General features: G+C 37.6%; 1 protein-coding gene across 5 annotated transcripts in view; it reads left to right on the forward strand.

Moving 5' to 3' along the window:
• DDX10 (DEAD-box helicase 10) overlaps positions 1–12690 on the forward strand; it is a 349421-nt gene that overhangs the window by 210002 nt on the left and 126729 nt on the right. For all 5 annotated transcript variants that reach the window (XM_067562817.1, XM_067562818.1, XM_067562820.1 and 2 more), the window contains exons 14-15: positions 7076–7183; positions 11617–11778. In XM_067562817.1, the coding sequence (XP_067418918.1) occupies positions 7076–7183; positions 11617–11778 (270 nt within the window). The remainder of the gene's footprint in view (positions 1–7075; positions 7184–11616; positions 11779–12690) is intronic.

Below are 12690 nucleotides of genomic sequence, written 5' to 3' on the forward strand. Positions count from 1 at the left end.
TTACACCCTTTATTTCCATTTTCAGATTATCTTAAATGAGGTGAGCACCATTTAAAAAAACACCCAACAACAAAAACTTGTTAAAATCTGGGGACAAAAGTTTGGAGAATTTTCCAAACCCTGCTTCCACTTCCTCTTCAGAACAACTGCAGTCCATGTCCTATGTCAGACAGGGGGGAGCAGCCAGGAGAGGACCCTGGGACTATGGATCCAGCTTGCTGGTGGGACCAGACTTCCATTGCCAAATGGGGCAGGCCATATAGAAAAGTTGAGAAGTGCAGAAGTGGAGGCAAGATGGACGAGACGTGACGGCTGCTGTAATCAGCTCATCCCCAGGTGTCTGGTCTGCCTTTCACAGAGTCATTGGGAGAGGAGCAAAGAGTGTTAGCCCACCCCAGCACTTCTTTGGTTGTATTTACAATGAGAGGTGGAGGACTGGGTTTTAAGTTTGGTTGTGTTGCATCTCACTGCTGCTTTTGTGTATGGGAATCTGTAGAAAGGCAAGTGAACTCAGCCATATTATTCCTCCTTCTCCTCTTTTATTCTCTGCTGGAGGGAAACTGACTAGGAAATAGTTTGGTTCTCTCAGTTCCATGTGGACTGAGTGGGAATTAGACTGTTCCAGGCTTGATAGAGAAGGCACAACTAAGTGGCTGAAGTATCTGTGCAGGCACTCTCTTCAGTTGAGAGGCAGGACACTGTGATGCTGATGAGTTTAGTCACAACCATGTATGGATGCTGTGCAAAACACAACTATGAAGACCCCCTGTGCCTCTTCCTGTGATCTGAAAGGTTTCTTTGGAGAGACTTAGCAGTTTCTAGGAGGAAAGAGTTGTGAGAACTATCTTAGACAGAACAGCTCTTAGACAGAAGTGTTAAACTGTAGTGTGATATTCAGAATGGGGATATCTTCGCTCCCATTGGGTAGCATCTTGGAGAAATATAAAAAAAAAAGTGTGTGAAATAGAGTACCAAATCCATTTTAAGTTCTTCAGCAGCAGTTGCTATTGAAAATGCAACTGGGTAAAAATAATATGAAAGAATAATGCTGTGTGGTTTCTGAAAAATCAGAGTTCGTGACCTTTCTTCCCGGGAATATGGAGGAAAAATCCAAAGACTGCAGAAGAGAAATAACACATTTTTGCCTTACATGACATAGAAGTGATTACTTCATCATGACAATTTAGCCCTGGCTTTGGACAGCTGTTATGGTGAAAGTACTATGCTCATTTTTACAGACTAAGAGACTGTAAACCTTACCTTACCCAATGACTTACTATTGAGTGAGTTGGAATGAAAGATGAAAATTGATTTTTTCAGCACCCATACCTGGCAGTTTTGTAGCAATCAGCAAAGGTGAAGCAAAGGTTCAGCAAGTGACTGTAGGTGCTCTGACACTAAACTGATGAAGGCCATATACGTATGTACTTAAATCGATGAACTGGGAAGTGTTCATTGAGTCTGGTCTCAGCACTCTAAGATTTTATTGAAATGTGAACAAGCAACTGGAATTTGTGTTCTGACCATTAAACAGTAAAAAAATATATACTGCTGCTCTAGCTTCTAAAGTATCCTCTGTTGATATTCATATTGCTGTGGGAATTTCTGTTGCAGAGCTGATACGGATCACATGTAATAATATTGTAGTCAAGAAAGTTCTGCAAAATCAGTAGCTATTGTGGTGGTGTTTTTTAAATGAATGTCTGGGATGTAACAATAGATGGTTTAAAAAGAGCGGAAATTCTGAAATGGAATATTTTCTCAATAAAAATTGTATTTTTAAGGGTGATTAAATATGGTGTGTAAAAGCTTTGGGGATCTTTGTTCAGAAACCTCTTCGTTTGTCTGGGATTTAGTGTAGGAAAAACAAATCTTGTAAAGTAAGAAACCGGTTTCTTCTTGAGAAATCGAAAGACCTTGAATATCTACAGCATTGTTTCTCTTTGTGATATATAGGATTCCTTAATTTCCGACTTTCTGTGCTTCTAAAAGTTAATTTTAATTCTAAACCACTTAATAGTCCAGCAGAAACCATCTGGCATGTGCATGTGTAAGAAAAAAGGAAAATTTTAAGCTGCCAATAAATAATCTAGTTCTGTAACTGGATCTGCATTTTATAGAATTTTGGTACAGAAATTCCAATTTGAATCTACCTTACAATACTTAGTAACTGTGGAATATTTTAAAGGTGCTAATTCTCACCATACATCTGTAAGATTGTTTAACAATTACCCCTACCTCACATGGGAAAATTGAGACTCGGAGGTTTTAGGGGCCTACATTTTCAAAGGTGCTGAGCACCTGCCCTTTCTTTAAAGTAGATTGCAGTCTTGGGCACTAAGCACCTCTGAAAATAGGATCTGGTTGTACTTTTAGGTGATCAACTTGATCCACTTAACCGTGAAGATTTGCATATTAGTGACTGGAATTAGAACATAGGTGTTCCTGACTCATTTCATGGACCATGCTACATCTTTAGCTTACTGAATAACAGTGTATCTTTTTCCCTAAGAAGATGGTGCTTAGTTGTTTCCCATTTTCTTTTCTTCATATTACAAACCATGCAGTCTTTCAGTCAGGTAGGATTTTCACTCATTTTTTCTTTAATGTTTATCCTGCATCTCATAATTTAATAACAATTTCAAAACTTATGCTCATAACCACTGCAGGCATTCTTAGTCTATTCTTGTTTGCAGGCTTATTGGTCTAGTTCACCCTTGGGATACCTTTACTACTTGATTTAATTTTTTTCTGTTGTCTTCGTGTTATTGGCTGATGTCACTTGACTATGTTCTGAAATGGTTTTTTCAGAGTTTATAGTAGAGATTTGCTTAGGCCTAATTTTTAAGCCCGACCCAAACCCACCCAACCTGAGCCAGAGAGGATTGAGTGGTTAGCTGTGTGCCCTTCTGCTGCTGGACGCCACCCACTGCTGTGCTGTGTGCTCTGCGGAGTGAGAGGCACTGCAACTCCTTGGCATACTCGCTCCGCAGCATGCACAGTGGTGGCAACAGCCAGCCCGGCACATGGCCAGTGCAGTGACTCTGTAGGTAGAAGGAGGTCATCAGAGGCGACCTGACCTGAGCCCGAGAAGATTGCATTGTTTTCTGATCCAAAACCAAAACTTGCATTTGGGTCCTGCAAGGTTGCAGGAACCTCGAGCGCAGCAGTTACATAAACCTGTTTAATATAATAGTACAGATGCTATAGCATTCTTTTCTCTAAAGAGTTACTTTTCCTTTCTTGTCTATAATATGTTCTAATCAAATTTGATTCACTGCTATCTGTTCTATTAAAAAGATACATAGAGAAACATGCAATTATGTTGTCGCAAATATTAATTTAAATATGCTATTTTGGTGTATAAATATGCACTTTTATTTAAAAATAAACATACTTAAGAGGTGGGAATTAATTTAATGGCTCAGCTCACTGGTAATGGATAAACCTCTTGCCTGTTGGCTATCAGTTTGAAGCTAGAGTAAGTGCAATAATAATACTTATCAGAATAACTCAAAGCATTTTGCAAAGGAAGACAATTTCATCCTCTTTTTACAAATGGGGAAACCGTGACACGGAGATTAAGTGACTTGCCCAGGGTCACTCAGCAGAGCAGTGGCAGAGTTAAGACTAGAACCCAGGTTTCCTGTGTCTCAGTCCAGTGCTCTATCCATTCTACTCTTTGAAGGTTTGGGTAAAATAGGTTGGCTATAGTTTAGTTCCAATGTCACAGTTGACATTAACTGGTACCCTACAGAGTTTAAGGATTGAATTGGGCCATGGAGAGCTACTATCCTCAACCCCTGAAGTGTTCTTTCTGTTTCACACGATAGTGATGAGCCTAGTATAAGAATCTAGGTAGTGTGGGAAAACTCATGCTTATCTGTTTTGTGAATAAATCAGATGTCAATCTCTAGGAATTGTTACTCTGGCATCTTTCACTAGCACTGCATTTACCAAAATAAAGTTACAAAAGTCACTTATTGAAAGTATCCTACATTTTCTAACTCTGCACGGTATAAGAAATATAGCTTCAGGTTTTTTTCTTGGCATACCTCTGCTGTACTCACAATACTGCATACAGTATAAATGTACCCTCGGTTCTTAAAGTCTGTCAGGCAAATGAAAAAAGGATTGCACCAATATGCATGCTAAAAAGATCCATTGGAAGATACATTCTAGCAGAGAAACTTATGCTTTTGGGCCAAAGAAAATATTTCCCTCCCTCATCTAAGACATGCAGACAGCTCAAACACACCTCACAATCTCAAAATTTTAATTTTACAAAATCCAGTAACTGATGCATCCATTCTGAAATATGTTCAATCACATAGTGAAATACACATAAAAATAATTAGCAAATAAAACTAATCATTAATATTGAAAGCAGAAAAAAAACTAAAATGATTATATAAAATGTTAAAGTAATAATACTGTTTTAGATAAATTTGTCTTAGCAGCTTGAAGTAGGTACCTCTTTAACTAGCTCAGCCAAAGAATTCCTATTGTTGTATCACTTACATGGTTTATTTTGTTAATCTTTGCTACATCAAGAAAAACTGGATAAAGTAGGAAATCTTCAGCAAACTAACACTAGAATGCTCTTCAGGTTAGTTTAACAGAAATACAGTATTTTGTAGCTTTGATTGTTAGTGTGAATCATAAATTCAAAAGTGCTTTCATGTTTGCTTGTAAGTGCCACAAACTGGAGAAGAGGGTGGTGATTTCTGCCCACTGACAGAATACAGAACAGCAAAGAACCCCTGAGAGATAACTAAGAGAGAGCCCAGAAATGTCCTACGTTGCAGGCACATTTGATGATCTGTGAAGACAAATCCTCTTGCTTCTCCAAATAGTCTTGTGATGGAATGTAAATAAGCTGATACTTGATTTCTAGCCTGTGGCTTCCCCTTTAAGATAGGGATGAATAGAATTATGCTTGTGCAGAGCCTCAAACACGCTGCATTTGCAGGGAAGTGATGGGAATTAGGGAAGAACACACCTTGCTAAGCTGTTAGAGACACCAGTAAAAGGCTGGTGAGTGATCACTACATAACACAACCAAAGTAGGTGACAGCACAGCTTTTCAACACTTAAACCATTTGATAAGTGCTGCCGCAATTACTAGTTGTCATAATAGATGTGCTTGACATCTGATAATATAGTACATTAGTCTGTCACAAATCACCCCCATCCTCCACAATTTTTGTAAGATAGTCATTTTTTATTTGTGGTGCATTATTTTCAGTGTATTAGAGTACTGACTTTCTTCAGTGGAAGGAAGGAAGATGTACTTTCTTCAGTGAATTTTTGCATTTCCCTTTATACTGAGTGTAGTACAGTATGTGTAGTAGATTACATAATTAAAAATTTCAGGTTTTCCTAACCATTGTTTCCTTCAGATTTGTGTGCCCCCTTTTCTCACTCTTGTCAAGTGTTGATAACAGTTTGCAGACGATCACTTTGGGGGTGAATAGTGATGTCTTTGGTTTTTCAGGGATGATGAATGAGTTGCGTGTTTACTTCCTAACAAGTCTTTCTGATCCATTTTGCCATAAATTGCCTGCTCTGTTGCAATTGTAGCTGATAATACCTGCATATTCTATGTCATTTGGTACCTGAATAATAAGTCTTTTGTACTTAAAAACACCCTCATATTGCTGAGGTCTGGACCCCACGTCTTCTGTGATTCCATGACCATGTGTAGTCCTGGCCACTAGGTGGGGTCAAGTTACCTATGAAATCTAAACGAGAGCCTTAATAGTCAACATTAACCATTTCACTGCTGATCATTTTAGCAGAAACATCTATATCATTTGATTATTACCCGGGCCCAAATTAAATTTCCAGATTCTAAAAGCTCCAGCTATTCCCTATCTGTTGGTCAAAACCTATAGCTTCCCTTTCTTCCAACAATTTATACTATGACTTGTTTATCAATTCACAAATCTCAAGCGTAACAAGCAGAAAACATGGGTATATCATAAAATAAATTGAATTTAATATCTAAACAAATAACACCAGGGTTTGTGCTGATTGTATTGTTACGTTTTCTGGATAGTTCTGCTTAATCAATGGTAGTCATGGGAGAACATGTAGGAACATGTGTGTGGATTGCACTGTTTCTAATATCCTAGTAATTGTTTCACTGGTGTCCTCGGCATTTTTGGTTGTACTCTGAATGTTTTCTGTTAAATGGAATGAAGCTAACCTGAGCTAAGTGCGGCAGAGTTGGAACTGTAAACTTAAAGGCTGTTTAACACTCAACCTCCACACGCTTTCCCTCATCTGAAAACTTCCGTGCATATATTCACCCAGTTCTTACATAGTGTGACTGGAGTACAGGGGGGAAGGTTCCTACATAGCTACTTCTCACATATGGTTGTGGGGAGCAGGGCCCTGGGTGACACCCAGCACCATCTGATCTGCTCATCCCTTCAGGTACCTGAACTGCAAAGTGCCCACAAGCAGACCTATTGTAAATGTTGCAGAAATAGCTGAAGTGGGTGGAGTTGAGTGTAACATCAAGGTCATGGTAGCAGTTCATGTAAGGTGGTAGCTGTGGAAGCAGCACTTATTGTTTGCTGATTTCCTGTCATCTGAGAGAAGAAGTAATTACTCAAGCTCTCTGTGTCAGTTCAGACATTGTCTGGCTAGTCATGCTGAGCAGGGAAGCCAGTGGATTTAGCCAGCTATATCTTGGTCTATATCTAGAGTGTGCATTGGCTGTTGCCATATTTGAGCAATGGAAGGGGAGTCTATCTCAGCACCAACAAGTGAGCGTGCCTTGGAGGGTTGAAGTTTTCTGATGCCAATAGGATGCAAGTTATTTAGAACGCTCAGTAAAAATATTTGTTTTTTATTACATGATCTGATTAAAAGCAGGTTGCATCTATGCAGAAGTACCTTAGCTTGTTTATATTAGGCATCCCATTCTAAAACTCATTTATAGTGTGTATATTTTGTTAAATAACTTTTAATACCATAAACAGAAGTTAAAGTTGAAATCCTAGTGTATTGTTTTCTGACATAAAAATAACTATGTGCTCTCTCATCTGTTTTTTTTAAAATACAGAACACTTCGAAGTCCAAGAAGAAAGTAACTAAAACCAAGGAAGCCAAAAAAATATTGAAGAGGAAATTTCAAGTCAACACAAAAATTATCTTTACTGAGGATGGGGAGGTAAGATCACTGCATACACTGGTGAGAGCTGAATTTGTGTTTTCTGTGAAAACAAATGTACTTTAAACTGAGTTATACGCAGAGCTTCAGATTTTAGGTTTTAACTGGGAAACACCAATAAAACACTGTCAATTAAAAATTGTGTTTATACAATAAACACTGGGAAAAACGCTGGCAATGGTTACTTGTTTCTAAGGGCTTATCTACATCTACAATATATACTGCTGTTATGAGTAATATGTATAATATAATATAATACAAAGAGAGAGCCCCAAAAAAACCAGATTTTTTGACATTTACATAAAACTCAAATTGCTAAAAACAAACACTGAAAAATGAAACTGATAAACTCCAGAAACCAAAACTCCTGGCTGTTCAGTTTGGTCCAGATTTTCAAAAGTACTTTTTGCTCATAATTGGGGCTTGATTTGCAAAATAGCTCAGCTTCTATTTAAATCCATTTATACCAAGAACATCAGGAGCAAATGTATACTGAACACTTTTCACAAACTTTTATTTTTAAATGGGGGCTTTTGGGCTCTTTTGTAAATTTGACTACCAATTGCAGAAGGGAAATTCTGTTTTTCTTTTAAAGGAAGATACGTCAAATCCCAATGCTGTCACTTGAAAAAGAACTCTACCAGTCCCTTGTAAGGCACTGGCATTAAAAGATGTGTCCTTATTTTTCTCTCAGATGTCCTGTTTTTGTAGCTTTCATATGTCAGTGAGTAAAGGAGGGTTGCAAGCTTATATACCAGATAGAGTAGAGAGAGCTGTGCATTGAATTCACCAGTAATTTAATTGGATCTCCTAATGCCATTTGGGAAAATGTATCGATTTTATATAGATGTTAACTACAGTATGCTGCTAGCCACTCCAGTACTGTTTTGTTGTAACCACAACAAACAAACCTCAGTGCTGCTTAAATATTAAGCCTCTCTAAAATAAGATTTCACAGGCTTCAGAGTTTGTGCTTTGTTTTTCTGTTTTCTGTGTTGAGATAAAAGGTAGCTTTTGCATTAGACCAATTTCATCAGTTAATGGGACGTAAATTAAATATAGTGATCACTTTTCATTTGCCTTTGTAACTAAATAACATTCCCAAGGTATGCTGAACACTATAGGGAATACTTATTTATCAAAATTAGAAAGCTTTTAAGGATGGTCTCACTAATAGAAGCAGTCTGTTGAAAACAATAACTAATTTCAGATATGGAAAAATTCCCTCAGTAATTTTAAAAGTATTTACTTCTCCAAGAAACACGTTTAATCAAGGTCCTTTAGATAGCTATGGTACGTAATGGACAGAATGCCTGGTTAGCGAAGTTAATTAGGTTCAGTGTATTCACTTGGATTTTCAAGGTACTATAGTGAAGCAAAAGAGCATTCCATCTATATACACATTTTACTGTTTGTAACGGTTTTTCAAAGGGAAAATGTGACAGTTCTAATTAAGCTGAAATCTAAATGCCTTTTTAAAAATAATTTAACATACTGCTATCTTTAATATTGTTTTGGAACAAAAACTGAATGTTCAGGGGATATGGCATATTGTGTAGTAGCTGATAGAAATTCTTTGCGTTAATTTTTTAGCAAGTGCTTTAAAATATTTCTCTTGCATTCTGAATCATGGATGCTGGTCTGTCAGTTTGTATAATTAGGGCAATGTATTAAAACTTGTTCATGAATTTATGTGAAGGATGATCATAATTTCAGCTGCACTGTGTTCAGAATATGAAATAGAAATACTATCCTTGTAATAACTCTTAAGGAAGTCTCGGGGGGGAAAGCTACTGGAAAAGATTAAACATGTCTTTAAAGATACAAGACTGAATTTCCAGACATTTGTGCATGCAGTTACCACCATTGTGCGTGTAATTTGAGTGTAATTGCACACACAAGTGGTCAGTTATGCATCCAACTGGCCAATTCATATACATTCCTAATTGGACATACATTATTAAAGTTACACGTAGTTGTCTGAAAATCTGGCCATGAATTAATTTTTTTTAATAAATCAGTTCATAATGCACAGAGGTAATTAGACTAGCTTGTGTTTTTAAAAACACAGTCGTGGATACAAAACTTTGAAAAAGGGGTACATCAACCCCAAAACTGGTGCTTGCAAATAGAGTATGAGATGGAACAAAACAGTCAACTTTAACTGGTGGGCAGATAAGGATTTCATGTGATCCAGTGCAGTGAAGCCTAAAGCAATGAAGATAGAGACTAAAAATGAGCATGGGGGGTTATAGTTTGAACAACAGCACAATAGAGAACAGATTTTGGAGTTATTTATAGAAATATAAATTTTGCATCTGTAGAAGTTATTCCGATATTCTACTGGGCTCTAATGAAACCACATGCTAAAGTTTTACTGTGCTACTTAATATATTTCTCTTTAGTAAACTAAAACTCCTCTAAGACATGTGTCCTGAATATTTGTACACAAACTCCATTTTACAATCAATACATTGCAATTGGTTTTATTTATGGTTATTAAGGAGTAGCGGGATGCAACACAGAGTGTTAGTAAATGTTCTTTCTCCTTGCTTGACAGCTGAGCAAAATTCTGAACTTGTTTTCTACATGTTTTTTGCAAAATGTATTGGTGTCATAGGTTTTCTCCATATATATCCACTGTTTCATTTAAAGAACCCCCCAACATTCACAACAAACTATCTCTTTGAAGGGCTTTTCCAAAATAAAGTTGCTGCCATGTGAACAGAGGTTTACAAGATTTTGTTAAATACTTCAAAACCCTTGGCTTCGATCTCTGAAACTCAAGAACAGAATTATGTATTGAAGCCAAGCCTGTAAGTCATGGGTAATTGACATTCTGCCCGGAAGTCAAATAGGGTCCTTCAGCACTGCTAATGCAGTCTGGCAGAATAACGAGTAGAAAAGTGTAGTTGTTAGCCATATCAGTCTGAGGGTAGTAGAGAGACCAAGGTGGATGAGGTAATATCTTTTATTGGAGGAACTTCTCTTGGTGGGAGAGACAAGCTTTCGAGCCACACACAGCTTGAGGTTCCTTTCGCAGACATGAAGAAGAGCCCTATGTGGTTCGAAAGCTTGTCTCTCTCACCAGTGGAAGTGGGTCCAATAAAAGATATTGCATCACCCACCGTGTCTCTCTTGCAGAAAATTGTATATTTGGCATTCTCTGTAGTATGTTACAGTATATCATGACAACAAGCATTCTACCACGTACTTGCTTAGATACTAGTTATTTCACCTGGGTCTGTCTCCTACCTTTGTCCCAATTAATATTGGAACAACTGATGGTTTCACATTAAAATGAAGTGTAGGAAATGGCAGGAGAACTGTTGTGGCTAAAGAACCTTAACATATTGTTTCTTACAATGAGGAGACGCTTCTGCTTTCACAGAGGCAGATCAACAGAAAATGTTGCATGTGGAGAGTCAGATTTAGCTTTCAGATCCCAGATAAATTGTTCCAAAGATGAGAACTACATTCAAGCTATTACCGTGTATTCAAACATAATAGTAAATTTGAAGGTCAGTTTAGTACACATCCATGTGGATTGTTCGGGGTGAAAGCAAATAAATGAGGGATTGAGGTTGCTTGCAGAGCAAAGAGTGTGAGGTCATTGTGAAGAGAAGCCCGAGAAGCATGAAAAATAGTTTCTTAAAATTGATCTAAATGTAATTTTCATTTAGTCACATGAGCCACCTAATTTTCTTGAAAACAGGTTTTTTCTAACAAAATGACTAAAAATGCCAGCATATTTGTCTTATTAGGCAAAGTGAAAAGCAGATGCACAAAGAGATTTCAAGTGAAAGCATTAAATGTATAGTTCAATGGCCAATTTATTTTGAAGAACTATTCATTTTTTAATTAACGTAAATCCTATAAAATGTTAAAGAACCTATTTTTGTTTGTCATGTGTAAATAGTATTGTATACCTCCTGTCACGTAACACAAGAATCAGGGGTCCCAATGAAATTAATAGGTAGCAGGTTTAAAACAAACATAAGGAAATACTTCTTCAGACAACTTACAGTCAACCTGTGGAACTCGTTGCTAGGGGATGTTGTGAAGGCCAAAAGTATAACTGGGTTTAAAAAAGAAGTAGGTAAATTCACAGAGGATATGTTCATCAGTGGCTATTAGCCAAGAAGATCAGGGATGCAACCCCATGCTCTGGGTGTCCCTAAACCTTTAAGTGCCACAAGGTGGGAGTGGACGACAAGGGAAGGATCACTCTTGCCTTGTGGTATTCATTCCCTCTGAAGCATCTGTCACTGGCTGCTGTTGAAAGACAGGATACTGGGTCCCATGAACAGCTTTTTTGTGTAACGAAGCAAAAATCATTAGTGTGTGACTACTTATTGGATTAGTAATTAATGCATTTTAGCATTGGATGCAGGAAAATGGCTCTAACTTTTTGATTGTCTTGTATAATCCAGTTAGTTCAGCAGTGGCCACCAGCACAAAAATCCAGTGTGGACAGAGCAGAGAAGGAAGATGATTCTGGTGGCATCAACCTAGATAAAGCAAAGGAAAGATTACAGGAAGAGGACAAGTTTGACAAAGAAGCATACAGGAAGAAAATTAAAGAAAAACATAGGGTAAGTAAAGTTCTTCACCAGTTATTGAAATCCATAGAAACAATTGCTGTTAAATGTTTGAGTGGCTCCATGAGAAAATATTTAAACATTGTTCAATATACTGAAAAATAAATGTAACATAATTATTATATTTCAGAAGTGTTCTCAGCACTGCATAAGACACAGGAAAAAAGACAGTGCCTACTTTAATGTTCTGTAAAGATATTTATAATCTAAATAGATTGGCAGTACAAAGCACTGGAAGATGCCAAAGGTTGATTTAAACTTTTGATGATTTTTAAAAGTAAAAGGCCAATGACAATAATTCAGTGACAGCATTTTTACTGGCAGGGGCTAGTGGAGGAAATGAATTTTAGGGAGGGTTTTTTAAAAAAAGATGGTGAGGTTGCCTGGCATACACACTTTAATAAATGTCCCGCCATTAGAGAGAGAGGTCAATTCAGAGCACCTGTGAAGTGTCTTCAGCATACCGTGGCCATGTGTATGCTTCAAACTTTGGTTGGTGCAAGTTAAATTTGTATGTTGCTCGGGCATGTTCATACTTGGCTGCTTGTATTGGAGCTGTGTGTATTCACCAGGAGTGCTTGTGTTTATGCAAAGTGCAGTGCACCATGGGTATGTATCCCAGTGTGCAGTGCACCACTGTATGGCACAATGCCTTTTTGGAAATTTTCGCCATGTGTTGTGGGAGAGAAATGACTTGATCAGGGATTTCTGGGAGCTAAGGGTCATTTTCCCAGCATACAGCTTTCTCCATCCCATAATGCCATCCACATCCCATAATTTTCATGTCTTTTTTTTTTAAAAGTCCCACAAACCTACGCAGCCCTTTTTGGTGTCTGTCTTGTCTAATGGAAGTATGGAGCTTGCACAGCTCTGCACTTTTATTTTCATGAACATTGCAAATACAAG

This window comes from Emydura macquarii, unplaced genomic scaffold (assembly GCF_026122565.2).
Source record: "Emydura macquarii macquarii isolate MOO-44397 ecotype Brisbane River unplaced genomic scaffold, CSIRO-AGI_Emac_v2 contig_2473, whole genome shotgun sequence".
In the NCBI taxonomy this organism is placed as follows: domain Eukaryota; kingdom Metazoa; phylum Chordata; order Testudines; family Chelidae; genus Emydura; species Emydura macquarii.